Below are 26045 nucleotides of genomic sequence, written 5' to 3' on the forward strand. Positions count from 1 at the left end.
CTGGCATTTTACAAGGGGTGTGTAGACTTTTTATATTCACCGTATAGCTGGAGGTTTGGGGGATAAGATTATATAGATGCAGATATATGCAGAGAGAAATACAACTACAAACAGCTACAAATGTATATATGTCGAAAATCCACGTGTTTTCAGCCTGCAAATCGTCCCAAAATGGTTACAGTTAAACTTTCTGATCTAATTTTTGAGATATGGGGGCTTTAACTGATGAAATGATGCCTAAAGCCTCTGCAAGATTTGAAACACCAGTTTTGCTCATGCAAGTCCTGAAAAAAAAAATATCGTCCACAACCCCTCTGGTGACATCCACATTCAAGTAGTCCTCACCTACTGACCACAACTAGAACTGGCATCTGTGTCACTAAGAAGCCTGATCATTAAGCATGACAGGGCCAGGAGAACCGTCAATCTAATTGCAGCATCAGCGGTGGCTGAGATCCGACATCCAACCAGAGGGGGCGCAGCGGAGCTGAAGGGAGGAAAACCATCGAGTATTGCTAGAAAGGATGTCGAGGAGCGTAGAAGAGGAGAGGAACTTCCTCTTCCGGCTCATCCATGGGAGTATGGAGGCATGGAGGGTGGCATGGATGCTCTTCCCGGGCCTAAAGCATCAGCTGGACGGTGAGTGGAGGGCAGGTCGGAGGAGAAGCCGGGAGCAAGTAGGGCTGCCTGGTTTCCTCCACGGTGTAAAAGCAGAGAAGCAACTAGGCTGAAGCATGTCGGCTGCTTCTTTCTCTCCCCAAATGTTATTACTACTTATGCTGTATAATTTAAAACCTCTGCCAGTAATTTTGTGCTGGGAAAGGGGAGAAAGTAAAATGTAAAGGCCTGGAGGCTAAAACATATGAAGAACGATTGCAGGATTTGGGTTTAACCAGTCTAGAGAAAAGGAGGATGGGGGGGCACATGATAGTAGTATTCCAGTATTTGAGGGTCTGACACAAAGAGGAGGGGATCAGTTTATTTTCTAAAACACCAGAAAGCAGGACAAGAAACAATGGGTGGAAAGGAATCAAGGAGAGAAGCAACCTGGAATTGAGGAGAAATTTCCTAACAGTGAGAACAAGTAGTGGAACAGCTTGCCTTCAGAAGTTGTGGATGCTTGGACATGTGATAAAGTAAAGAAATATTTTGAGTAGGATTCATATTTTAATGCAGAAAATTCTTAAATATAAATATTAAACCAGAATCCTTCCTTCTGGGCCTAATGGAAAAAGACTTGGGAACAAAATTTGAAACTTTGATTTTATATATGGTGACGGCAGCAAGAGTGAAATATGCACAAAAATGGAAGGGTGTTTGAATCCTACTATTGAAGGAAAAGTCTTCATCCTGGTTCATCCAAGCCAGGGATAAATAAACAACATGGTGACTGCTTTAGAAAGAAGGTTGCAGTTTATTGAAGAGCCAGACAGAAAATGGTTCTGGCAAGAAAGAGGAGAGAAAAAAGGGCTGAGAACATGTGAGGAGTAGGTTTTTATACCCTCTGAAAGCCTTTTGTTTGGAGTTGCTTCCTGTTCCTGTAGTGAGGCTTTGTATGTCCTGTGTCACGTATTCTGATCTGAGTCTGGGTGTGCCTTTCTGGTATTCTTGGTGGTGATAGGTTAATCCTATTATGTCCCAAGGTCATATCCTGCTTCCTTGGTGCTGGGCTAATGGGTGGGGTATGCAGATTTTAGGTGTCTTTGTCTTCCTAAGCTTCTAACTCCAACTTTCCTGATGGTTTACATCTGCATTTGTACAGGGCTGGCTTCTGCTTGGGACGGAGAGACTTGGGGGCAGGGTTGGTTTCTGCTTTTAAAATCCTTTTGAGGAAATATATTTTTCTGCCTTTTTAATATTTCTTTCTCTGGTGGGGCTGACTTCCCACACTACCATGGACGAATGGCTACAAAACTGATGGAATTAGCAGAGATGACTCAATTGACTGTTTTGATAAAAGAAAATAATATAAGTACTTTTGTTTCTACTTGGAAACTGCTTCTGGACTTTATCCTTGAGGTGGAAGAAAATGATACCGTGATTTTGGGTTTTACTGATGATTGTTTTGTTGATACAGAAACAGCTAACCAAGAAAAAAAAAGTTATGAGTGCTTCATAACTGGAGGTTTTTAAGAAAAGATTGGACAGCCAGTTGTCTGAAATGGTATTGGACAGTGGTGGCGAACCTATGGCACGCGTGCCAGAGGTCGCACTCGGAGCCCTCTCTGTGGGCACACGTGTCATTGCCCCAGCCTCACCTCCCCCCCGCAACCCTCTCCTCACCAGCAGCCCCCCTGGAGGAGAGTTGCCCCTGAGTGTGGCCCATGCGGAGCAGCGCAACCAAGGACATGGCAGCCAGGCAGTGTGGACAAGACTCTGTTCTCATGCCCCATCGCGCACAGTTGATGCGGGGCGCGGGCAGAGGGTGCAACTGCCATGGCGCTGCTGGGCTGCATGGGTGATCTGTGGCGGGCCCTGGAGGTGGTGAGTGGCCCTGCAGGCAGGCAGGGTGAGGGATGGGATGGGGGTAGAGTGGGGGCAGGGCAGGGGTGGAGTGGGGACGGGGCCAGTTTTTGGGCACTCAGTCTCTAAAAGGTTCGCCATCACTGATATAGGGTCTCTAGCTTGAGCTGGGGTTGGCCTGCTTTCCAGCTCTATTCTGATTCATATACGGATGCATATGCACATCAAAATACATAAATAGGTGTCTATTTCTGTGAGAATATGTGTACGTATATCTATCCAAGCCAAAAAGAGAATTTTATAATTGAATCAATATTTGAACTTGAATTTTCCTAGTCTTCTATATGCCAAATATATCATAAAAAATGTTTGCTGCTTTTACATGTCCTGCAGCCATTTGTTAAACAATAATGAAACTAATGCATTAATGTGAATCTTACAGAAAAAGAGGATGCCAGGAAGAGCACTCTGGAAAACAGAGAATGAGAAGCTTGACTCAAGGAACCTCCAAGTAAAAGCTTAGAAACATTTTTGGCCTCCTCAAAAATCCAAGAATTGAAGAAAAAAAAAAACCCCACAGACTGCCTAAAGTGAGAAAATAGAGGTTGCAGATCACAGCTAATTATGCACAAGACAATCCACCCACTGAAATGTGATACAGATATTGGGAGTGTGGCCAAAACCTTACTCAGAATGGCTTCCCCATGATTCATGGAAGGACCCATACCGGAGAGAAGCTCTATCAGCGATCCCCATGTAGCAAAATATTTAGCATGCACCACTAATATGGTGATACACCAGAGGACTCACACAGGAGAGAAACCGTATGAATGCCCAGAGTGTGGGAAACGTTTCTCTCGGAAATCTGACCTGGTTAATCATCAAAGGACTCACACAGGAGAGAAACCGTATCAGTGCTCAGAGTGTGGAAAATGTTTCAGTCAGAGTTCCTACATGGTGATACACCAGAGGACTCACACAGGAGAGAAACCGTATGAGTGCCCAGAGTGTGGGAAAGGTTTCAGTCAGTATTCCTACATGGTGAAACACCAGAGGACTCACACAGGGGACAAACAGTATCAGTGTATGGATTGTGGGAAAAGTTTCCATCGGAATTCCAACTTGGTGATTCACCAGAAGACACATATAGGAGAAAAAACATATGAGTGCCTGGATTGTGGGAATAGATTCAGTTGGAATTTCCAACTGGTGATACACCAGAAGACTCACACAGGAGAAAAATTGCATGAGTGTCCAGAATGTCGGGAAAGTTTTAGTTGCAAATCTGAATTGGTGAAGCACCAGAAGACTCACAGAGGAGAGAGACTGTATGAGTGTCTGCATTGTGGGAAAGGTTTCACTCAAAATTTCAAGTTGGTGAGACACCAGAGAACTCACACAGGAGAGAAACCATATGAGTGTCTGTATTGTGGAAAAAGTTTCAGTCAGAATTCTCACCTGGTGAGTCACAAGAGAACTCACACAGGAGAGAAACCATATGAGTGTCCAGATTGTGGGAAAACATTCAGTGAGAATTCCTCTCTTGTGGAACATCAGAGGACTCACACAGGAGAGAAACCGTATGAGTGTCCAGAGTGTGGGAAATGTTTCAGTCAGAGTTCCCAACTGATGATACACCAGAGGACTCACACAGGAGAGAAACCGTATGAGTGCCCAGAGTGTGGGAAATGCTTCAGACAGAGTTCCAACATGGTGATACACCAGAGGATTCACACAGGAGAGAAACCGTATGAGTGCCCAGAGTGTGGGAAAGGTTTCTCTTCGAAATCTTACCTGGTTGATCATCAAAGGACTCACACAGGAGAGAAACCGTATGAGTGCCCAGAGTGTGGGAAAGGTTTCTCTTCGAAATCTTACCTGGTCAATCATCAAAGGACTCACACAGGAGAGAAACCGTATAAGTGCCCAGAGTGTGGGAAAGGTTTCAGTCAGAGTTCGAACATGGTGAAACACCAGAGGACTCACACAGGAGAGAAACCGTATGAGTGCCCAGAGTGTGGGAAAGGTTTCAGTCAGAGTTCCAACATGGTGAAACACCAGAATACTCAACACAGGAGAAAAACTATATGAGTGCCTGGATTGTGGAATAGATTCAGTTGGAATTTCCACCTGGTGATACACCAGAAGGCTGACACAGGAGAGAAACTGAGTGTCCAGAATGTCAGTTTCAGTTGCAAATCTGAACTGGTGAAGCACCAGAAGACTAACAGAGCAGAGAGAGACTGTATGAGTGTCCAGATTGTGGGAAAAATTTCAGTTAGAATTCCTACCTCAATGGTGGCAAAGCTATGGCACGGGTGCCAGAGGCGGCACTCAGAGCCCTCTCTGTGGGCACGCGCGCTGTTGCCCCAGTCCTAGGCCTTCAGCTGGGTTTTATAAAACCTTTTCGCTTTAGGCCTCCGCCGCCGTGTGCAAAAAAAAAAAGGTTCAATCAGTCAATTTCAACTCGCGGGGAAAAAAAGATCTTGCAAAGTTAGAATTGATTGAACGTTTTAGTCCCACCCAGTCTGCTGTTACCACTGCAGCCACGCCCACCCAATGGGCCACACCCACCTGGCACTCGACGATGCATAAGTGGGTTTTGGGTTGCAGTTTGGACACTCAGTCTCTAAAAGGTTTGCCATCACTGTCCTGCCGGGTAAAACACCAGAGGACTCACACAGGAGATTTTTTTTTTTACTTGGTCTTCAGTAAGGCATTTGATAAAGTAGACCACAACCTACTACTTGATAAGATAGAAAAATGTGGGTTAGCATCACCACCAGATGAATTCAACGCTGGCTAACTGGACTTACCGCATCTATATTGTGGGAGGAGCATATTGGGGTGCCCCAGGGCTCTGTTCTGGGCTCAGTGCTCTTCAACAATGATTTGGATGGGAGGATAGATGGGGACTCGTCAAACTTGCAGACAACACCAAGCTGGCAGGAATAGCCAACACTCCAGAAGATAGGCTTAAGATACAGAGGGATCTTTACAGAATTGAAGATTGGGGGCTAGCTTGCCCTGGTCAACTGCCACTAACCTGGCGCGTCCTTCTTGGCCGGTGGGTCCTTCTTGGGTTTTGTCTGCTCGCCGGGGCTCAACCCTGCCGGGGTGCCAGATCACTCCCCATGGCCTTCCGCCTCGTCCAGTCTTGGCTGCAGCCCGCTTTTTGCCATGAGTTGCACGCCTTGTGTGAACGCCAGAGCCACCTTGCCTGAAATGACTGTCAGCCCATTGAGCTGTGAGAGGCCTCGTGATCTGCCAGCCAGTGGGCAAGGTGGCTCTGGTGTTTGCACCACAAAGCTCACAACCCAGTGGCAGAAATTCTACCGGAGGGCTTTGCACGATTGACTCCGTGGGAGAGGCCGGCTGCTCAGGGATCCTTGCCCACCTGGTCGGAGTGGCCGGAGCTGCAGGGCACGAGCCTGAGTGAGCTGTCCTGCGTGCTGCTTGAGAGCTTCCATCCCACCTTCTCGCTCTTGCCATCGCCGCTGTCCTGGAAGGCACACTCCGACGGGCTGCCCAGGCGAGCAAACAAAAGCCAAGAAGAAGGGCCCGCCGGCGAAAAAGGGCATGCCAGGTCAGTGGGAGTCAGCCAGGGAAGCAGGCCGCCCGGAGGTGCAGCCGGGCCCAGGGAAAGCGATGCTGGCGGGCAGTGGGGGAGGTAGAGGTGGGAGAGCGGGAGCCGCGCCTCTTTGCCCAGAGATGCTACTTCCTTTTGGCCGCCGGACTGTGCTTTGGCTGTGGACTAGCGGAGAAGGCATCATGAAGCGAGTGGTTTCTGTCCAGGGCCCCAGTCCCTCGGATGCTGCCCGCCCCGGGCAGGAATCTTCAGGGACGAGGGGAGGGGCCACCCCAGGGCAGGGACCAAAGCAGGGTAGCAGTTTCCACAGCCCCTCAGAAGCAGCAAGTAGGCAGGGAAAGGAGCAGAGGGAAGCTGGGACTGGAGGGGCAGCAGGGGGAGTCCAACACGGAAGGCATTGGACTTAAAGCAAGGCTGGGAGCCAGGCTGGGGAGCGTCTGAAGCCGGCTGCTCTCCCCACAGCCGTTGAGGACCGTCGTGCCAACACGAGTTGCCCGCCTTATTCACGCCCTGGAGCGCAAGGAAGGCAGCCAGAAGCGGCTGCGGAGGTGCCTTCTCACTCGATAATGGTGATGCATGATAAAGATGCTCTGGGCTCAATTCCGGCCACCCTCTTCCTACCTGGACCGCTCCTTCAATCAGTTACCTGGGCGTGGTAGCTCCCTCCTTTTTGAGAAGCCTCTTCCAACTCTATGTGGGGGATTCTGGTGAAAGGGATGCAATGAGCGCAAGGGAGAAGCAAAGGGCTACGGCAAGTGGGGGCTGTTCATTTGGCAGAGAGACCATGTGAACTGCAGCAGAGGCTGGGGGGAGGGAGGGAGGGGGAGAGCATGTGAACTGCAGGAGAGGGTGGTGGGATGGGAGGGAGGGGGAGCGAGAGAGCAGTTCATTGATTTCATAAACGCAACACTAGTTTTTAATACATAGCATACAGGTAAAAAACAATATATAGAGCAGTGTTTCTCAACCTTGACAATTTTAAGGCCTGTGGACTTCAACTCCCAGAATTCCACAGCCAGAAATGCTGGCTGTGGAATTCTGGGGGTTGAAGTCCACATGCCTTAAAATTGTCAAGGTTGAGAAACACTGATATAGAGTGTTATCTTCATTTTAGATGTCAAAAGGGTTTTGTGGCTCCCAGTGTTTTCTGTGGGAAACGGGTCCAAGATGCTCTTTGAGTGTTTAAGGTTGCCGACCCCTGGTATAGGTGATACCTTGCTCAGTATTAGTAACTGTGCGAGGGATCTCGGAGTCCTCGTGGACAATCACATAATTATGAGCCAGCAGTGTGCTGCAGCTGTCAGAAAAACCAACACAATGGTAGGCTGCATTAACAGAGGGACAGAATCAAGATCACGTGAAGTGTTAATACCACTTTACAATGCCTTGGTAAGGCCGTACTTGGAATACTGCATTCAGTTTTGGTCACCACAATGTAAAAAGGCGTCCTTAACCCCAGGTCCGTGGACCGGCACTAGGCCATGGCATGCCTGAAACCAGGCTGTGCAAACAAGCAAATCCCCATCCGCAGGATGCAGGCAGCACATGAAACCACGACCCCTCTGACCCATGGAAAATCCTCTCTCCATGGAAACGGTCCCTAGTGCCCAAAAAGTTGGGGACCTCTGGATTAGAGGACTGGAGGCTAAAAGATATAAAAAACAGTTGCTGGAATTGGGTATGTCTAGCTTAATGAAGAGAAGGACGAGGGGGGACATGATAGCAGTCTTCCAATAGATCAGGGGCTGCCCCAAAGAAGAGGGAGTCAAGCTATTCTCCAAAGCGCCTGAGGGCAGGACAAGAAGCAACGGATGGAAACTAATCAAGGAGAGAAGCAACCTAGAACAGGGCTTTTCAACCAGTGGTACGGGTACTACCTGTGGTACATTGGCACCTGGTAGCTGGTACGCAACCATCCTAGAAAAGTGGTAGCGGGGGAGGGGAATGAGCTGAACCGGTGGTAGCATCGCACAAGCCTGAGCGAGAGATGGCTGGATCTGCAGGGCTGTCAGGGCTCAGGGGAAGCGCCAGGATCAGCGCCAGGCTCTAGCTGGAGCTCGGCCTTGATCCTGGCGCTTCCCCTGAGCCCTGAAGAAGCACCAATCAGCAGGAAAGCAGCACTGATCCTGGCAGTTCTGCTGAGCCCAGAAGAAGCGCCGATCAGCTGGAATGTTGCAGCATCTCCAGGGTCTTGTGATTTACATTCAGATGCTTGGCAACTGATTCATATTTATGACGGTCACAGTGTCCCAGGGTCATGTGAAGTGACCAAAACCTGCTGCAACCACCCAGCAGATGGGGGAAATAAAAACCAAACCCCCCCCCCACTGCCAATCCTCAACAGAAATGCTCACAATGAAAACCTCGAACAGGAGGAAGAGCGCTGCTGGGCGGGCGGGCAGGTGTCTTGCACAGCTGTAGCTTGGGGGGCACTTTTTCATTGCCATTGTAACTTCAAAGTCACTAAGCGAACTGTTGTAAGTCAAGGACTACCTGTACTTTACCACTTTTTTTTTTTTTGACATCTTGCTAGGCGACTGGTGGTACTCGGATGTTGTCATATCCTAAAAGTGGTACAATGGGTGAAAAAGTTGAAAAGCCCTGACCTAGAACTTTCCTGACAGAACAATTAATCAGTGGAACAACCTGCCTCCAGAAGTTGTGAATGCTCTAAGACTGTAAGTTTTTAAGAAAAGACTGGACAACCATTTGTCTGAAATGGTATAGGGTTTCCTGCCTGAGGAGATGGTTGGACAAACCTCCAAGGTCCCTTCCAACATTATTATTATTATTAACCATATTAGGGTATCAACTGTGGGGGAAGTTTCAGTTGGAATTCCAATTTGGTGATACAGTGGAGGACTCACACAGGAGAGATACCTGGCTGTCTGGTTTGTGGGAAAGATTTCCGCACTAGTTCTAGTCTTTTAAATCATGTAAGGTTACACATAGGGGAGTAGCCATTCAAACACCTAAATTGCAGATACAAGGCAAAATTTGATACGTGTAGAGGAATCTAGTATTTTGTTTCTTTTCTCTGGAAGCCCAGCTGAGCAATTAACCATTTACTTTCTTCCATGATTCTTTTTAGTGAGACATGTCTTAGTATCAGAAATGAGGGAGAAAAAGAAGGGAATTAAATTACAGAGTTGAAAGGGATCTTGTGTGTCATCTACTCCCACCCCCTGCTCAAGCAGGAGACCCTGCACCGTTTCTGACAAGGGGCTGTCCAGTCTCTTCTAGAAAGCCTCCAGTGATGAAGCACCCACAACTTCTGAAGGCAAGCTGTTCAGTTTCCCGATTGTCCTCACTGTCAGAAAGTTTCTCCTTATTTCTAAGCTGAATCTCTCCTTGATCAGTTTCCATCCATTGTTCCTGGTCTTCGGGTGCTTTGGAAAATAGGTTGTCCCGCTCCTCTCTGTAACAGTCCCTCAAATACTGGAAGATTCCTGGTCCTCCTCTTCACTAGACTAGTGACGCCCATTTCGCCATATGTTTTAGCCTGCAGGCCTCTGATCTGAACTTCCTTTCGCTTCCTTTGTTCTTTCTCTTTCCTTTCTCTGATCTGAACTTCCTTTCACTTTCTTTGTTCTTTCTCTTTCCTTTCTCTGATCTGAGCTTCCTGTCTCTGGCCCAGTGCAGTCCTTCCCTTTCACGGAATTGAGGGCAATTGGTCTGCTGGGCCACAAGAAAGGAGCTTGAGTCTATATTAGGTATGTTTGTCGCCTTCAGTTATTTTTACATATAATAAAGAGGGATATAAAATACATTTGTATGCATTTTTATTTATTAAGAAAATGTATATGGTAGCCCAAGTTGTGATTCCACTTGGTTTTCAGCAATTAATAGAAACCAATAAACCCCATAAAATGGAAAGCCTCCACATTTAACATATACCTGCCCTCAAATACAGGGCCCTTCTAGCAAGGCTGATGGCATTTGGATGGTCTGGGAGTCTCAAAAAGGAGATTCCTGCTTTTTTTCAAATTAGAAGTTAACCAACCCTCCCGGCCTTACTAAGTACGTTCACGCCTGGCGCCATTTTTGCTCAAAACTGGTAATATTTCTCCTTGCAAGGAGTTAAATTGGAGACGTGACCTCAGGATTAGCGGCATTCAAATTTGATAATTAAAGAAATGCAAAGAACTTCGGTGCCACAAGCAACTTGCAGATGGGCAGCCTCAGCTGGGCCATTTTTCATGCTTATTTTTCCGCCCTCTGATTTATTTAAAATATTTATGTAGCCATCCAAGTAACAGCAAACTCTGGCCGGCTCTCAAATCAATAATTAACTTGAAAACAGTATTAAAACCAAATACATAAAAAGAAAAACCTGGTACCAGTTTAAGCTTCGGATGTGCAGGTTCCTCTTCCTATCCCAGTCCTTAGGGGGGAAAGCTAGATCTCTTCCCACAGCACAGTCACATGAGGGCCTCAGTTAATGACCCACGTGGTCCTGGGCTTGTAATGACCTCTGGAACCGCCAGGATTGCCCTCACTATAGAATGTGGCCATACGATGTCACTTTTCATAACCCCATTGCATAGCAAAGGAAATTTAGGTGCCAATTGCTGTCATAACCCGAGAACTACCCATATTTCTTTTCCAAGCTCAGGAGAGGCCTGGACGAGTCCTTTTCCCCCCCTTCTGGACAGTTGGCATCCTGGCCGGCTTTATACCTTCTCAGCAGCAGTTTGCTATGCAGAAGACAATCAGGAGAGGTTTTCCTAGCACGGGAGTTCAAGACATTGCTGCAGATCTACATGAAGGCTGGCAGTCTGGAGAAAGGCACCTGGGCCCTCTTCACTTCACTTTCAGGCTGGGGCACATCACTAAACCGGCATTGGTTGCGACTCTCCTGGACTTTTGGAGGGCTTGGGATGGGGTACAACCATTCTATCCCTCCTAGACCTCTCATCAGGTTTCAGTACCATCGACCATGATATCCTTCTGGACGGGCTTTGGGGACTAGAAACAGGAGGCATTTTATGAGGGTGCTTCTGCTTCTATCTCCATGGCCAGTTCCAGTCAATGTGGGTAGGAGGGGCCGTGTCCTAGGCCCCTGCAATTTGCAGCTCCTCGGGGCTCAAGACTTTTGCTGCACCTTTTTAATATCTACATGAAGCTGCTAGGGGAGGCCACCCATCCTATGACACCCAACTATGTACAGGTAGTCCTGGACTTATAACATTTCATTTAGCGACCATTTGAAGCTACAACAGCAGTGAAGAAAAGTGACCATTTTTCGCACTTGCAACAGTTGCAACCCTTGTATCTCCTCTGCTGAGGAAAGAGAAGGGTTTTAACACATTCTGGAAGAATTAGAAAAGATTTTGATTGATGGTTTGTTCTGTATTTTAATGCTGCTTCTCATTGTCTGTTATCCAGAGTCCTTCTCTTGGCATCCTCTTTTTCTAAAAGATTATTATTAATGGACTAGTTCCATTCTTGTTTAAAGAATGGCTGCAGAACCTGTGAAAACAGCAAAAAATAAAACCACGTTACTGTGAAAAAAACTAACATATCACCATGGTAGATAAATCACTAACGTTAATTATAATTCATTGGGCACACAGAAGACTAGCAAGATCCAAGTTCCAATATTCACTCCTACATCCAAAGATGAAATTCTTTTTCTTTTTTGGCTTGGATAAATCACAAATTATTAGCATTGCAAATTGTTATTATAAAATATACCTGAAAATACTAAGGATTATACAGATTATACATGTATACGCACACAGAAATACACACCTATGAACTTATGTATGTAATTTTTTTTTAGGAAGGTGGGGAGACACTAATAAAATGGTGTCCAAAACCTATGAAACGTTGAAAGAAAGCATCCCTTTTGCCCAAGAAACTCCTCACTTCCCTGGAAAATACATGTCAATAAAATCTCAAGGAATCAAGTGTTACGTGTAAACGGAGGGAACTGGGCGGTTAAGAAATATGAAAAAAAAAGATTTCTTAAACGTCCCAAATCTCCCAGCAGAAAATCACAGGCAGCAGTTTTAAATCATGCGGCATAAGGATAATAACATTTGGGGAGAGAAAGCCTATGCAGCAGCAGCCGATATCTTTCAGCCTCGTCCCTTCGCTGCTTCCACACCGTGGAGGAAACCAAACAGCCCGACTTGCTCCCGGCTTCTCCTCCGACCCGTCCTCCATTCACCTCCCAGGAGCCGCTTCGACCCTCCAGACAGCGGAAGAGGCTCCGCCGACGCCGTCCTCCTCCCGTGGCTGAGCCGGAAGAGGAAGTTCCTCTGTCCTCCTCTCTAGCATTCCAATACTCTATGGTTTCATTTCGTTCCAGCTCTGTGCATTCTATTACAAAAAGTCGCTGCCGCTCCCTAAAAATTCATGAAGTTCTTTTTTGTCTAAACGGTTGCCAGCTTCGTCCTATAAATAGAACAATGAAACATAGGAGAAACCCAGAAGCACCCACTGAACCACATCTAGTTGGGAGGTAAATATGATCTTCCTGTCTGTGTTATTGGGGAGTTTAAATCTTGCTAGGGGGCAGAGTTGCTCAGAGCAGCCTTCCCACCTTTCAGCTATATTATTCCCAAGCGGCTTGAAGAAAAACACTTGGAGGCAACCAGTTTGCAGGAAGCTGGTCCGAAGATTCCTGCTCTGCATGCTGTGATAAAATCAAAAAGTACTACAAGAAAGGCTGCACATCTTTATGAAACCATGTTAATTGTTTTTTATTGTCATTTCCTCCCCATAAAAGATTTCAGTTTGCATTTCAACTGAATTCTACAGTTTATACATTATAGGAAAGGTGGGGGAAATTCCTAGTTGATTTATCTTGGTCTATTATTATTTTTTTTGTTACATCTCAAAAACCTGGCATTTTACAAGGGGTGTGTAGACTTTTTATATTCACCATATAGCTGGAGGTTTGGGGGATAAGATTATATAGATGCAGATATATGCAGAGAGAAATACAACTAGGAACAGTTACAAATGTATATATGTCGAAAATCCACGTGTTTTCAGCCTGCAAATAGTCCCAAAATGGTTACAGTTAAACTTTCTGATCTAATTTTTGAGATGATAATAATAATAATAATAATAATAATAATAATAATAATAATAATAATAATANGCAGGAAACCCTATACCATTTCGGACAAATGGCTGTCCAGTTTCTTCTTAAAAACTTCCAGTGTTGGAGCATTCACCGCTTCTGGAGGCAGGTTGTTCCACTGGTTAATTGTTCTCACTGTCAGGAAGTTTCTCCTTAGTTCTAGATTGCTTCTCTCCTTGATTAGTTTCCACCCGTTGCTTCTTGTCCTGCCTCCAGGCGCTTTGGAAAATAGTTGACTCCCTCTTCTTTATGGCAACCCCTGAGATATTGGAACACTGCTATCATGTCCCCCCTCGTCCTTCTCTTCATTAAACTAGACATACCCAATTCCAGCAGCTGTTCCTTATATGCTTTAGCCTCCAGTCCCCTAATCATCTTTGTTGCTCTTCTCTGTACTCTTTCCAAAGTCTCAACATCTTTTTTACATCGCGGTGACCAAAACTGGATGCAGTATTCCAAGGGTGGCCTTACCAAGGCATTGTAAAGTGGTATTAAGATGTGGGGGCTTTAACTGATGAAATGATGCCTAAAGCCTCTGCAAGATTTGAAGCACCAGTTTTGCCCATGCAAGTCCCCAGTTCCAAGTAAGGGCAAAAAATATTGTCCACAACCCCTCTGGTGACATCCACATTCAAGTAATCCTCACCTACTGACCACAATTAGAACTGGCATCTGTGTCACTAAGAAGCCTGATGGTTAAACATGATGTCACATGACAGGGCCAGGAGAACCGTCAATCTAATAGCAACATCAGCGGTGGCTGAGATCCGACATCCAACCAGAGGGGGCGCAGAGGAGCTGAAGGGAGTTAAAGCCATCGAGTATTGCTAGAAAGGATGTCGAGGAGAGTAGAAGAGGAGAGTAACTTCCTCTTCCGGCTCATCCATGGAAGAATGGAGGCATGGAGGGTGGCATGGATGCTCTTCCCGGGGCTAAAGCATCAGCTGGACGGTGAGTGGAGGGCAGGTCGGAGGAGAAGCCGGGAGCAAGTAGGGCTGCCTGGTTTCCTCCACGGTGTAAAAGCAGAGAAGCAACTAGGCTGAAGCATGTCGGCTGCTTCTTTCTCTCCCCAAATGTTATTACTACTTATGCTGTATAATTTAAAACTTCTGCCTGTAATTTTGCGCTGGGAAAGGGGAGAAAGTAAAATGTAAAGGCCTGGAGGCTAAAACATATGAACAACGGTTGCAGGATTTGGGTTTGAGCAGTCTAGAGAAAAGGAAGATTGGAGGGGGGGGGACATGATAGTAGTATTCCAGTATTTGAGGGTCTGACACAAAGAGCAGGGGATCAGTTTATGTTCTAAAGCACCAGAAAGCAGGACAAGAAACAATTGGTGGAAACTAATCAAGGAGAGAAGCAACCTGGAATTAAGGAGAAATTTCCTAACAGTGAGAACAAGTAGTGGAACAGCTTGCTTGGACATGTGATAAAGTAAAGAAATATTTTGAGTAGGACTCATATTTTAATGCAGAAAATTCTTAAATATAAATATTAAACCAGAATCTTTCCTTCTGGGCCTAATGGAAAAAGACTTGGGAACAAAATTTGAAACTTTGATTTTATGTATGGTGACTGCAGCAAGAGTGAAATATGAACAAAAATGGAAGGGTGTTTGAATCCTACTATTGAAGGAAAACTCTTCATCCTGGTTCATCCAAGCCAGGGATAAATAACACGGCGACTACTTTAGAAAGAAGGTTGCAGTTTATTTAAGAGCCAGACAGAAAATGGTTCTGGCAAGAAAGAGGAGAGAAAAAAGGGCTGAGGACATGTGAGGAGTAGGTTTTTATACCCTCTGAAAGCCTTTTGTTTGGAGTTGCTTCCTGTTCCTGTAGTGAGGCTTTGTATGTCCTGTGTCACATATTCTGACCTGAGTCTGGATGTGCCTTTCTGGTATTCTTGATGGTGGTAGGTTAATCCTATTATGTCCCAAGATCATATCCTGCTTCCCTGGTGCTGGGGCTAATGACTCTTAGAGTTCGGGTGGAGTATGCAGATTTTAGGTGTCTTTGTCTTCCTAAGCTTCTAACTCCAACTTTCCTGATGGTTTACATCTGTATTTGTACAGGGCTGGCTTCTGCTTGGGACGGAGAGACTTGGGGGCAGGGTTGGTTTCTGCTTTTAAAATCCTTTTGAGGAAATATATTTTTCTGCCCTTTTAATATTTCCTTCTCTGGGGGGTCTGACTTCCCACGCTACCATGGACGAATGGCTGCAAAACTGATGGAATTAGCAGAGATGAATCAGTTTACTTTTTTGATAAAAGAAAGAATGTAAGTACTTTTGTTTCTACTTGGAAACCGCTTCTGGACTTTGTCCTTGAGGTGGAAGAAAATGATACCGTGATTTTGGGTTTTACTGATGATTGTTTTGTTGATACAGAAACAGCTAACCAAGAAAAAAAAAGTTATGAGTGCTTCATCACTGGAGGTTTTAAAGAAAAGATTGGACAGCCAGTTGTCTGAAATGGTACATGGTCTCCAGCTTGAGCAGGGGTTGCCCTGGAAGACCTACAAGGTGCTTTCCACCTCTATTCTGATTGATATACGGACGCATATGAACATCGAAATACATAAATTGATAGGTGTCTATTTCTGTGAGAATACGTATATCCATCCAAGCCAAAAAGAGAATTTTATAATTGAATCAATATTTGAACTTGAATTTTCCTAGTCTTCTGTGTGCCAAATATATCATAAAAAATGTTAGAGGTTAAACTTAGAATTTTGATGTTTTCAGGGTAATATATAGATTTGTTGGGGGTTTTTTTTCCTGTTTTTACATGTCCTGCAGCCATTTGTTAAACAATAATGAAACTAATGCATTAATGTGAATCTTACAGACAAAGAGGATGCCAAGAAGAGCACTCTGGACAACAGAGAATGAGAAGCTTGACTCAAAGAACCTCCAAGTAAGAGCTTAGAAACATTTTTGGCTTCTTCAAGAATCCAAGAATTGGGAAAAAAAACCATAGACTGCCTAAAGTGGGAAAATAGAGGTTGCAAATCACAGCTAATTGTGCACGAGACAATCCACCCACTGGCTTCCTCATAATTCATGGAAGGACCCATACCGGAGAGAAGCTCTACCAGTGCTCCCCATGTGACAAAAGATTTAGCATGCACCACTAATATAGTGATACACCAGAGGACTCATACAGGAGAGAAACCGTATCAGTGCCCAGAGTGTGGGAAAGGTTTCTCTCGGAAATCTGACCTGGTTGATCATCAAAGGACTCACACAGGAGAGAAACCGTATCAGTGCCCAGAGTGTGGAAAATGTTTCAGTCAGAGTTCCTACATGGTGAAACACCGGAGGACTCACACAGGGGACAAACAGTATCAGTGTCTGGATTGTGGGAAAAGTTTCCATCGGAATTCCAACTTGGTGATTCACCAGAGGAATCACACGGGAGAGAAACCGTATGAGTGCCCAGAGTGTGGGAAAGGTTTCTCTCGGAAATATAACCTGGTTAAACATCAAAGGACTCACACAGGAGAGAAACCGTATGAGTGCCCACAGTGTGGGAAAGGTTTCAGTCAGAGTTCCTACATGGTGATACACCAGAGGACTCACACAGGAGAGAAACCGTATGAGTGCCCAGGGTGTGGGAAAAGTTTCAGTCAGTATTCCTACATGGTGAAACACCAGAGGAGTCACGCAGGGGACGAACAGTATCAGTGTCTGGATTGTGGGAAAAGTTTCCATCGGAATTCCAACTTGGTGATTCACCAGAGGAATCACATAGGAGAGAAACCGTATGAGTGCCCAGAGTGTGGGAAAGGTTTCTCTCGGAAATATAACCTAGTTAAACATCAAAGGACTCACACAGGAGAGAAACCGTATGAGTGCCCAGAGTGTGGGAAATGTTTCCGACAGAATTCCAACATGGTGATACACCAGAGGACTCATACAGGAGAAAAACCGTATGAGTGCCCAGAGTGTGGGAAAGATTTCTCTTCAAAATCTTACCTGGTTGATCATCAAAGGACTCACACAGGAGAGAAACCGTATGAGTGCCCAGAGTGTGGGAAAAGTTTCTCTTTGAAATCTTACCTGGTTGATCATCAAAGGACTCACACAAGAGAGAAACCATATAAGTGCCCAGAGTGTGGGAAATGTTTCAGTCAGAGTTCTCACCTGGTGATACACCAGAGGACTCACACAGGAGAGAAACCATATGAGTGCCCAGAATGTGGGAAATGTTTCAGACAGAATTCCAACATGGTGAAACACCAGAGGACTCACACAGGAGAGAAACCGTACGAGTGCCCAGAGTGTGGGAAAGGTTTCTCTGGGAAATCTGACCTGGTTAAACATCAAAGGACTCACACAGGAGAGAAACCGTATGAGTGCCCAGAGTGTGGGAAATGTTTCAGTCAGAGTTCCTACCTCGTGATACACCAGAGGGCTCACACGGGAGAGAAACCGTATGAGTGCCCTGATTGTGGGAAGGGTTTCTCTGGGAAATCTGACCTGGTTAAACATCAAAGGACTCACACAGGAGAGAAACCGTATGAGTGCCCAGAGTGTCCAGAATGTCAGGAAAGTTTCAGTTGCAAATCTGAACTGGTGAAGGACTAGAAGACTAAAAGAGGAGAGAGACTGTATGAGTGTCCAGATTGTGGGAAAAATTTCAGTTAGAATTCCTACGTGGTGGAACACCAGAGGATTCACACAGGAGATTTTTTTTTTTAACTTGGACTTCAGTAAGGCATTTGATAAAGTAGACCACAACCTACTTGGATAAGATGGAAAAATGTGGGTTAGACAGCATCACCAGCAGCTGGATTCGACGCTGGCTAACCGGACGTACTCGGCGTGAGGTCCTCAATGGAACCGCATCTATATTGTGGGAGGAGCCTATTGGGGTGCCCCAGGGCTCTGTTCTGGGCTCAGTGCTCTTCAACATCTTCAACAATGATTTGGATGGGAGGATAGATGGGGACTCGTCAAATTTGCAGACGACACCAAGCTTGCAGGAATCGCCAACACTCCAGAAGATAGGCTTAAGATACAGAGGGATCTTGACAGAATTGAAGATTGGGGGCTAGCTAACAAAATGAAATTCAATGGTGAAAAAAGTAAGGCTCTATATTTAGGCAAGAAAAACCAAATGCGGCTCTTTCAGCCTTCTGCTGCGGCTCCCAGTCCTCTACCATTTGCAGTCCCCCCCCCAAAAAGTGGGAGTTCAATCAATCAATTCCAACTTCTTACAAAAAAAAAATAGATCTCGCGAAGTTGGAATTGATTGATTGAATTTCTTTTGTTTGTGGGACTTCCCACAAACTTCTTTTCTTCTTGGGAGTGCACGTGGCGGGTGGCGGAGGAAGAGATGGAGGACTGCTGGAAAGAAGGTCTTTGGGTCACCGCTTGCCCTGGGCCCGGCTGCACCTCTGGGTGGTCTGCTGCCCTGTTCGTCTCCCACTGACCTGACGCACCCTTCTTGGCTGGCGGGCCCTTCTTGGCTTTCGTCTGCTCGCCGGGGCTCAACTGGGCCGGGGCACTGGATTGCTCCCCGTGGCCTTCCAGCCTCGGCTGCAGCCCGCTTTCTGCCGCTGGGTTGCGCACCTTGTGTGAACACCAGAACTGCCTTGCCCGAAATGACTGTCAGCCCATTGAGCTCCAAGAGGCCTCGTGATCTGCCAGCCAGCGGGCAAGGCGGCTCTGGCGTTCACACCACAAAGCGCACAACCCAGCGGCAGAAAGCCTACCTTAGGGCTTTGCACGATCACCAGACGGAGGGGGTTCCCTCGACTCCCCCATGGGAGAGCCTGGCTACCCAGGGATCCTTCCCCCCTTGTCAGACTGGCGGGAGCCACAGAGTGTGAACCTGAGTGAGCTGTCCTCCACGCCACTCGAGAGCTCCCCTCCCACCTTCTCGCTCTTGCCGTCACCACTGTCCTGGAAGGCGCCCTCCAACGGGCTGCCCGGGCAAGCAGATGAAAGCAAGAAGTAGGGCCCGCTGGTGAAAAAGAGCGTGCCAGATCAGTGGGAGTCAGCCAGGGCAGCAGGCCGCCTGGAGGTGCAGCTGGGCCCAGGGCAAGTGCTGCTGGCGGGCAGTGGGAGAGGGAGAGGAGGGAGAGCCGGAGCTGTGGCTCTTCGCCCAGAGATGCTGCTTCCTTTTGGCCACCGGACTGGGCTTTGGCCACGCACTAGCAGAGAAGCCGTTATGAAGCGGGTGGTTTCTGTCCAGGGTCCCAGTCCCCTCGGTTGCCGCCTGCCCCAGGCAGGAGTCTTCGGGGACAGGGAGGGGAGGGGGCCACCCCGGGGCAGAGACCGAAGCAGGGTAGCAGTTTTGATAGCCCCTCAGAAGCAGCAGGTAGGTAGGGAAAGGAGCAGAGGGAAGGTTGGGCTGGAGGGCAGCAGCGGGAACCCAACAGGGAAGGCATCGGACATAAAACAAGGGTGGGAGCCAGGCTGGGGAGTGTCTGAGGCTGGCTGCTCTCCCTACGGCCATTGAGGACCATCGTGCCAGCACGAGGCGCCCGCCTCATTCATGCCCTGGAGCGCGAGGAAGGCGGCCAGAAGCAGCTGCGCAGGTGCCTTCTCACTCGATAATGGTGATGCATGGTAAAGGCACTCTGGGCTCAATTCCGGCCACCCCCTTTCCCACCTGGACCGCTCCTTCAATCAGTTACTCGGGCGCGATCGCTCCCTCCTCTTTGAGAAGCCTCATCCAAATTTACATGGGAGGGTTCTAGCGAAAGGGGTGTGCAATGAGGAGCGCGAGGGAGAAGCGAACAGGCTACGGCGAGTGGGGGCTATTCATTTGGCAGTGTCATTTGGCAGAGAGCATGTGAACTGCACCAGAGGCTGGTGGGAGGGGGAGGAAGGGGGTAGGGAGAGAGTAGTTCATTGATTTCATAAATGCAACACACTAGTTTTTTTATACATAGCATACAGGTAAAAAACAATATATAGAGTGTTATCTTCATTTTAGATGTCAAAAGGGTTTTGTGGCTCCCAGTGTTTTCTGTGGGAAACGGGTCCAAGTGGCTCTTTGAGTGTTTAAGGTTGCCGACCCCTGGGATAGGTGGTAGCTTGCTCAATATTAATAACTGACGGATTAGTAACTCAAGTGGACAATCACGTAATTATGAGTCAGCAGTGTGCTGCAGCTGCCACAAAAGCCAACACAGTGCTAGGCTGCATTAACAGAGGGATAGAATCAAGATCACATGAAGTGTTAATACCACTTTACAATGCCTTGATAAGGCCACACTTGGAATAATGCATCCAGTTTTGGTCACCACAATGTAAAAAAAGATGCTGAGACTCTAGAAAGAGTACAGAGAAGAGCAACAAGTATGATTAAGGCAGGGGTCCCTTACCCCCGGTCCGTGGACCGGCACCAGGTCACGGCATGCCTGAATCCATGCTGTGCAAACAAGCAAAGGCCCATCTGCAGGATGCAGGCAGCACATGAAACTACGCCTCCTCCGACCCATGAAAAATCATCTCTCCCTGGAAACGGTCCCTAGTGCCCAAAAGGTTGGGGACCTCTGGATTAGGGTACTAGAAGCTAAAACATGTAAAGAACAGTTGCTGGAATTGGGTATGTCTAGCTTAATGAAGAGAAGTACAAGGGGGGGGGGGGGACATGATAGCAGTGTTCCAATAGATCCAGGGTTGCCATACAGAAGAGGGAGTCAAGCTAATCTCCAAAGCACCTGAAGGTAAGACAAGAAGCAACGGATGGAAAGTAATCAAGGAGAGAAGCAACCTAGAACTAAGGAGAAATTTCCTGACGGAACAATTAAACAGTGGAACAATGTGCCTCCAGAAGTTGTGAATGCTCTAAGACTGGAAGTTTTTAAGAAGAGACTGGACAACCATTTGTCTGAAATGGTATAGGGTTTCCTGCCTGAGCAGGGGGTTGGACAAACCTCCAAGGTCCCTTCCATCATTATTATTATTATTATTATTATTATTATTATTATTATTATTATTATTATTATTATCCATAGTAGGGTGTCAAATGTGGGAAAAGTTTCAGTCGGAATTCCAGTTTGGTGATACAGTGGAGGAGTCACACAGGAGAGAAACCGTGTGAATGTCCGGTTTGTGGGACAGATTTCAGCACTAGTTCTAGTCTTTTAAATCATGTAAGATTACACATAGGGGAGTAGCCATTCAAACACCTAGATTGCAGATAGTTTTTCACACAAAATTCCTCCCTTATCACACCCAACAAATTCCACACAAGGCAAAATTTGATATGTGTAGAGGAATCTAGTATTTTGTTTCTTTTCTCTGGAAGCCCAGCTGACCAATTAACCATTTACTTTCTTCCATGATTCTTTTTAGTGAGACATGTCTTAGTATCAAAAATGAGGGAGAAAAAGAAGGGAATTAAATTACAGAGTTGAAAGGGACCTTGTGTGTCATCTACTCCCACCCCCTGCTCAAACAGGAGACCCTGCACCATTTCTGACAAGGGGCTGTCCGGTCTCTTCTAGAAAGCCTGCGGTGATGAAGCACCCACAACTTCTGAAGGCAAGCTGTTCAGTTTCCCGATTGTCCTCACTGTCAGAAAGTTTCTCCTTATTTCTAAGCTGAATCTCTCCTTGATCAGTTTCCATCCATTGTTCCTTGTCTTCGGGTGCTTTGGAAAATAGGTTGTCCCGCTCCTCTCTGACAGTCCCTCAAATACTGGAAGACTCCTGGTCCTCCTCTTCACTAGACTAGTGATGCCCATTTCGCCATATGTTTTAGCCTGCAGGCCTCTGATCTGAACTTCCTTTCACTTCCTTTGTTCTTTCTCTTTCCTTTCTCTGATCTGAGCTTCCTGTCTCTGGCCCAGTGCAGTCCTTCCCTTTCACGGAATTGAGGGCAATTGGTCTGCTGGGCCACAAGAAAGGAGCTTGAGTCTATATTAGGTATGTTTGTCGCCTTCAGTTATTTTTATGTATAATAAAGAGGGATATAAAATACATTTTTATGCATTTTTATTAAGAAAATGTATGTGGCAGCCCAACTCGTGGTGACTCCACTCAGTTTTCAGCAATTAAACCTTAATAGAAACCAATAAACCCCATACAATGCAAATAGTAAAATGCAGAGCCTTCACATTTAATATATTTTTGTTAATTGTGAAGTCGTGTCTGACCCATCGCGACCCCATGGACAACGTTCCTCCAGGTCTTCCTGTCCTCTACCATCTTCTGGAGTCCATTTAAGTTCACGCCTACTGCTTCAGTGACTCCATCCAGCCACCTCATTCTCTGTCATCCCGTTCTTCTATTGCCCTCAATCTTTCCCAGCATTAGGCCCTGCTCCAGTGAGTCCTTCCTTCTCATTAGGTGGCCAAAGTATTTAAGTTTGAACTTCAGGATCTGGCCTTCTAAAGAGCAGTCGGGGTTGATCTCTTCTAGGACTGACCGGTTTGAACCGCCTTGCAGTCCAGGGGACTCGCAGGAGTCTTCTCCAGCACCGTAGTTCAAAGGCCTCAATTCTTTTTCGCTCAGCCTTTCTTATGGTCCAACTTTCACATCCATACATTGCAACTGGGAAAACCATGGCCTTGACTATACGCACTTTTGTTGGCAGGGTGATGTCTCTGCTTTTTAGTATGCTGTCTAGATTTGCCATAGCTTTCCTCCCCAGGAGCAAGCGTCTTTTAATTTCTTGGCTGCAGTCCCCATCTGAGGTGATCTTGGAGCCCAGGAAAATAAAATCTGTCACTACCACCATTTCTTCTCCATCTATTTGCCAGGAATTGAGAGGGCCGGATACCATGATCTTGGTTTTCTTGATGTTGAGTTTCAAGCCAACTTTTGCACTCTCCTTCTTCACCCGCATCAAGACGCTCTTTAGTTCCTCTTCACTTTCTGCCATTAGAGTGATATCATCTGCATATCTTAGGTTGTTGATATTTCTCCCAGCAATCTTAATTCCAACTTTTGATTGCCTTTCTCATGATGTGCTCTGCATATAAGTTAAATAGGCAGGGTGACAGAATACAGCCTTGCCGGACTCCTTTCCCAATTTTGAACCAATCAGTGGTTCCGTGTCCAGTTCTCACTGTTGCTTCTTGACTCACGTATAGGTTTCTTAGGAGACAAATAAGATGGTCTGGTACTTCCATCTCTTTAAGAACTTGCCACAATTTGTTGTGATCCACACAATCAAAGGCTTTAGCACAGTCAATGAAGTAGAAGTAGATGTTTTTCTGGAACTCCCTAGCTTTCTCCATGATCCAGCGTATGTTGGCAATTTGATCTCTAGTTCCTCTGCCTCTTCGAAATCCTGCCTGTACTTCTGGTAGTTCTCGATCCACATACTGCTGGAGTCTAGCTTGTAGGATTTTAAGCATAACTTTACTAGCCTGTGAAATGAGTGCAATGGTGCGATAGTTTGAACATTCTTTGGCATTGCCTTTCTTTGGAATTGGAATGTAAACTGACCTTTTCCAATCCTGTGGCCACTGTTGAGTTTTCCAAATTTTCTGGCAAATTGAATGTAGCACTTTTACTGCATCGTCTTTTAAGATTTTGAATAGCTCAGCTGGAATACTGTCGCCTCCACTAGCTTTGTTGTTGCTCAGATTTCCTAAGGCCCATTTCACTTTACATTCTAGGATGTCTGGCTCGAGGTCAGTGACCACTCCATCGTGGTTATCTGGGATGTTAAGCTCGTTCTTGTATAGGTCTTCTGTGTAGTTCTGCTACCTCTTCTTAATCTCTTCTGCCTCTGTTAGGTCCCTGCCATTTTGGTCCTTTATCATGCCCATCTTTTTTGCCTAAACGATTGCCAGCTTCGTCCTATTAATAGAACAATGAAACATGGGACAAACCTGGAAGCACCCATTGGGATTGCCTCTTGAACCACATCTAGTTGGGAGGTAGATATGGTCTTCCTGTCTTCTTTATTGGTGAGTTTAAATCTTGCTAGGGGGCAGAATTGCTCAGAGCAGCCTTCCCACCTTTCAGCCATATTATTTCCAAGTGGCTTGAAGAAAAACACTTGGAGGAAACCAGTTTGTAGGAAGCTGGTCCGAAGATTCCTGTGTCATGTGTCTGAGTAACGAAACACTTAAAAAGACTTTCAGGCATGTTTTCTCCTAAAAGCATTTATTGATGTTAAAGCCACATCAGCACAGCATGGGGGAATGCTTAGGACTGGTTCCTTTTCCGCTATGCATGTAATTCTAAACATTTCCCTCCCACCTTTTTTTGGGGTCATGGTTCACATCTTCCAATCAACTTGGAAGATGTGATTTACATCCGGTTTCTTTTCCCCTTCTGCCTGGTTTAACTATAAAAATGCCAGACAGCTCTGCATATTGTCAAAGCAAGAATATACAGTATTTGCAGCGTTGACATCCTGCTCTGCATGCTGTGATAAAATCAAAAAGTACTACAAGAAAGGCTGCACATATTTATGAAACCATGTTAATTGTTTTTTATTGTAATTTCCTCCCCATAAAAGATTTCAGTTTGTATTTCAATTGAATTGTATAATTTATACATTATAGGAAAGGGGGGGGGGAATTCCTAGTTGATTTATCTTGATGTATTTTTTTTTTTGCTACATCTCAAAAACCTGGCATTTTCCAAGGGGTGTGTAGACTTTTTATATCCACCGTATAGATCAGTGGTTCTCAACCTTTTTAATGCCGCGACCCCCAACCGGTTGTAAGTCGAGGACTAAACCGGTCGTAAGTCGAGGACTACCCAACCGGTTGTAAGTCGAGGACTTTCCCTGCCCGGGAGCGCCGCGCATGCGTGGTTCCGCCCCCTGCGCCAGCCGAGGCGTAGCTGGCAAGCGGCAGAGACGGAGCAGGCCGACCATCAGCTGGCCCAGCTCAAGGTAAGGCACCTGCCAGAAAAGGGGGGAAAAAATGGCAGACAGCCTTGCTTGGCGACCCCCGTGAAATGGTCGATCGACCCCAAATGGGGTCGCGACCCATAGGTTGAGAACCGCTGGTATAGATGGAGCTTTTGGGGATAAGATTATATAGATGCAGATATATGCAGAGAGAAATACCACTACACACACCTACAAATGTATATATGTTGAAAATCCATGTGTTTTCAGCCTGCAAATCATCCCAAAATGGTTACAGTCAAACGTTCTGATCTAATTTTAGAGATGTGGGGGCTTTAACTGATGAAATGATGCCTAAAGCCTCTGCAAGATTTGAAGCACCAGTTTTGCCCATGCAAGTCCCCAGCTCCAAGTAAGGGCAAAAAATATTGTCCACAACCCCTCTGGCGACATCCACATTCAAGTAGTCCTCACTTACTGACCACAATTGGGACTGGCATCTGTGTCACTAAGAAGCCTGATCATTAAGCATGATGTCACATGACAGGGCCAACTTATATCTGTTCCTCTGCCATTGTTAAGCTAATCGCTGTGGGTTGTTTTAGAGGCAATCTCATGTGACTGGCAACTTCTTGCCGGCATCCCCTTGTCAGAAGCTGGCTGGGAAGGTCACAAATGGGATCATAAATGTGTATCTGTTGGCCACCCCCGAATTGGTGCAACTCCTTTTCCTGCACCTTCAGAACCACAGGAAGTGCCATCACGGAATAAGTGCCACGATCGCCACAAATATGTGGAAGAGGTTTATGTGTGCTTTTACGGTCCTGTAATAATTTTGAAGGCTCAGTGAAGAAATGATAAGCCAGGACTGCCTCTATAACTGAACCTCCCAAAAAGGTCTCAATACCTTTTTTTTTTTTTTTAAAGTGCTGGCTTAAGCACAGTTGAACCTGGTTAATACCCTGATGGGGCTCCAATAGGAAATACCGTGCTTGTCAGCTAAACATGGAAGAAAAAGAACGTAAAATCCCAGAAGACACCAGTGGCAGATCAGTCCCATATTGTTGCCAAGAAAGCAACATGTCTTCCAGAACAATGTCCATAAAACCCCAAGCAATCAAA

At 46.2% G+C, this 26045-nt stretch overlaps 1 protein-coding gene across 1 annotated transcript in view; it reads left to right on the forward strand.

The window, feature by feature from the left end:
- The window catches only part of LOC107293883, a 95749-nt gene extending 74466 nt beyond the window's left edge, over window positions 1–21283 (forward strand). Inside the window, exons 13-15 of the mRNA XM_029285483.1 lie at window positions 3243–4495; window positions 16270–17674; window positions 21130–21283. Coding sequence (XP_029141316.1) covers window positions 3243–4495; window positions 16270–17674; window positions 21130–21283 — 2812 coding nt within the window. The remainder of the gene's footprint in view (window positions 1–3242; window positions 4496–16269; window positions 17675–21129) is intronic.
- Window positions 21284–26045: the final 4762 nt, after the last annotated feature.

Source organism: Protobothrops mucrosquamatus, unplaced genomic scaffold, assembly GCF_001527695.2.
Source record: "Protobothrops mucrosquamatus isolate PMUCROS unplaced genomic scaffold, P.Mucros_1.0 scaffold1758, whole genome shotgun sequence".
NCBI lineage: Eukaryota > Metazoa > Chordata > Lepidosauria > Squamata > Viperidae > Protobothrops > Protobothrops mucrosquamatus.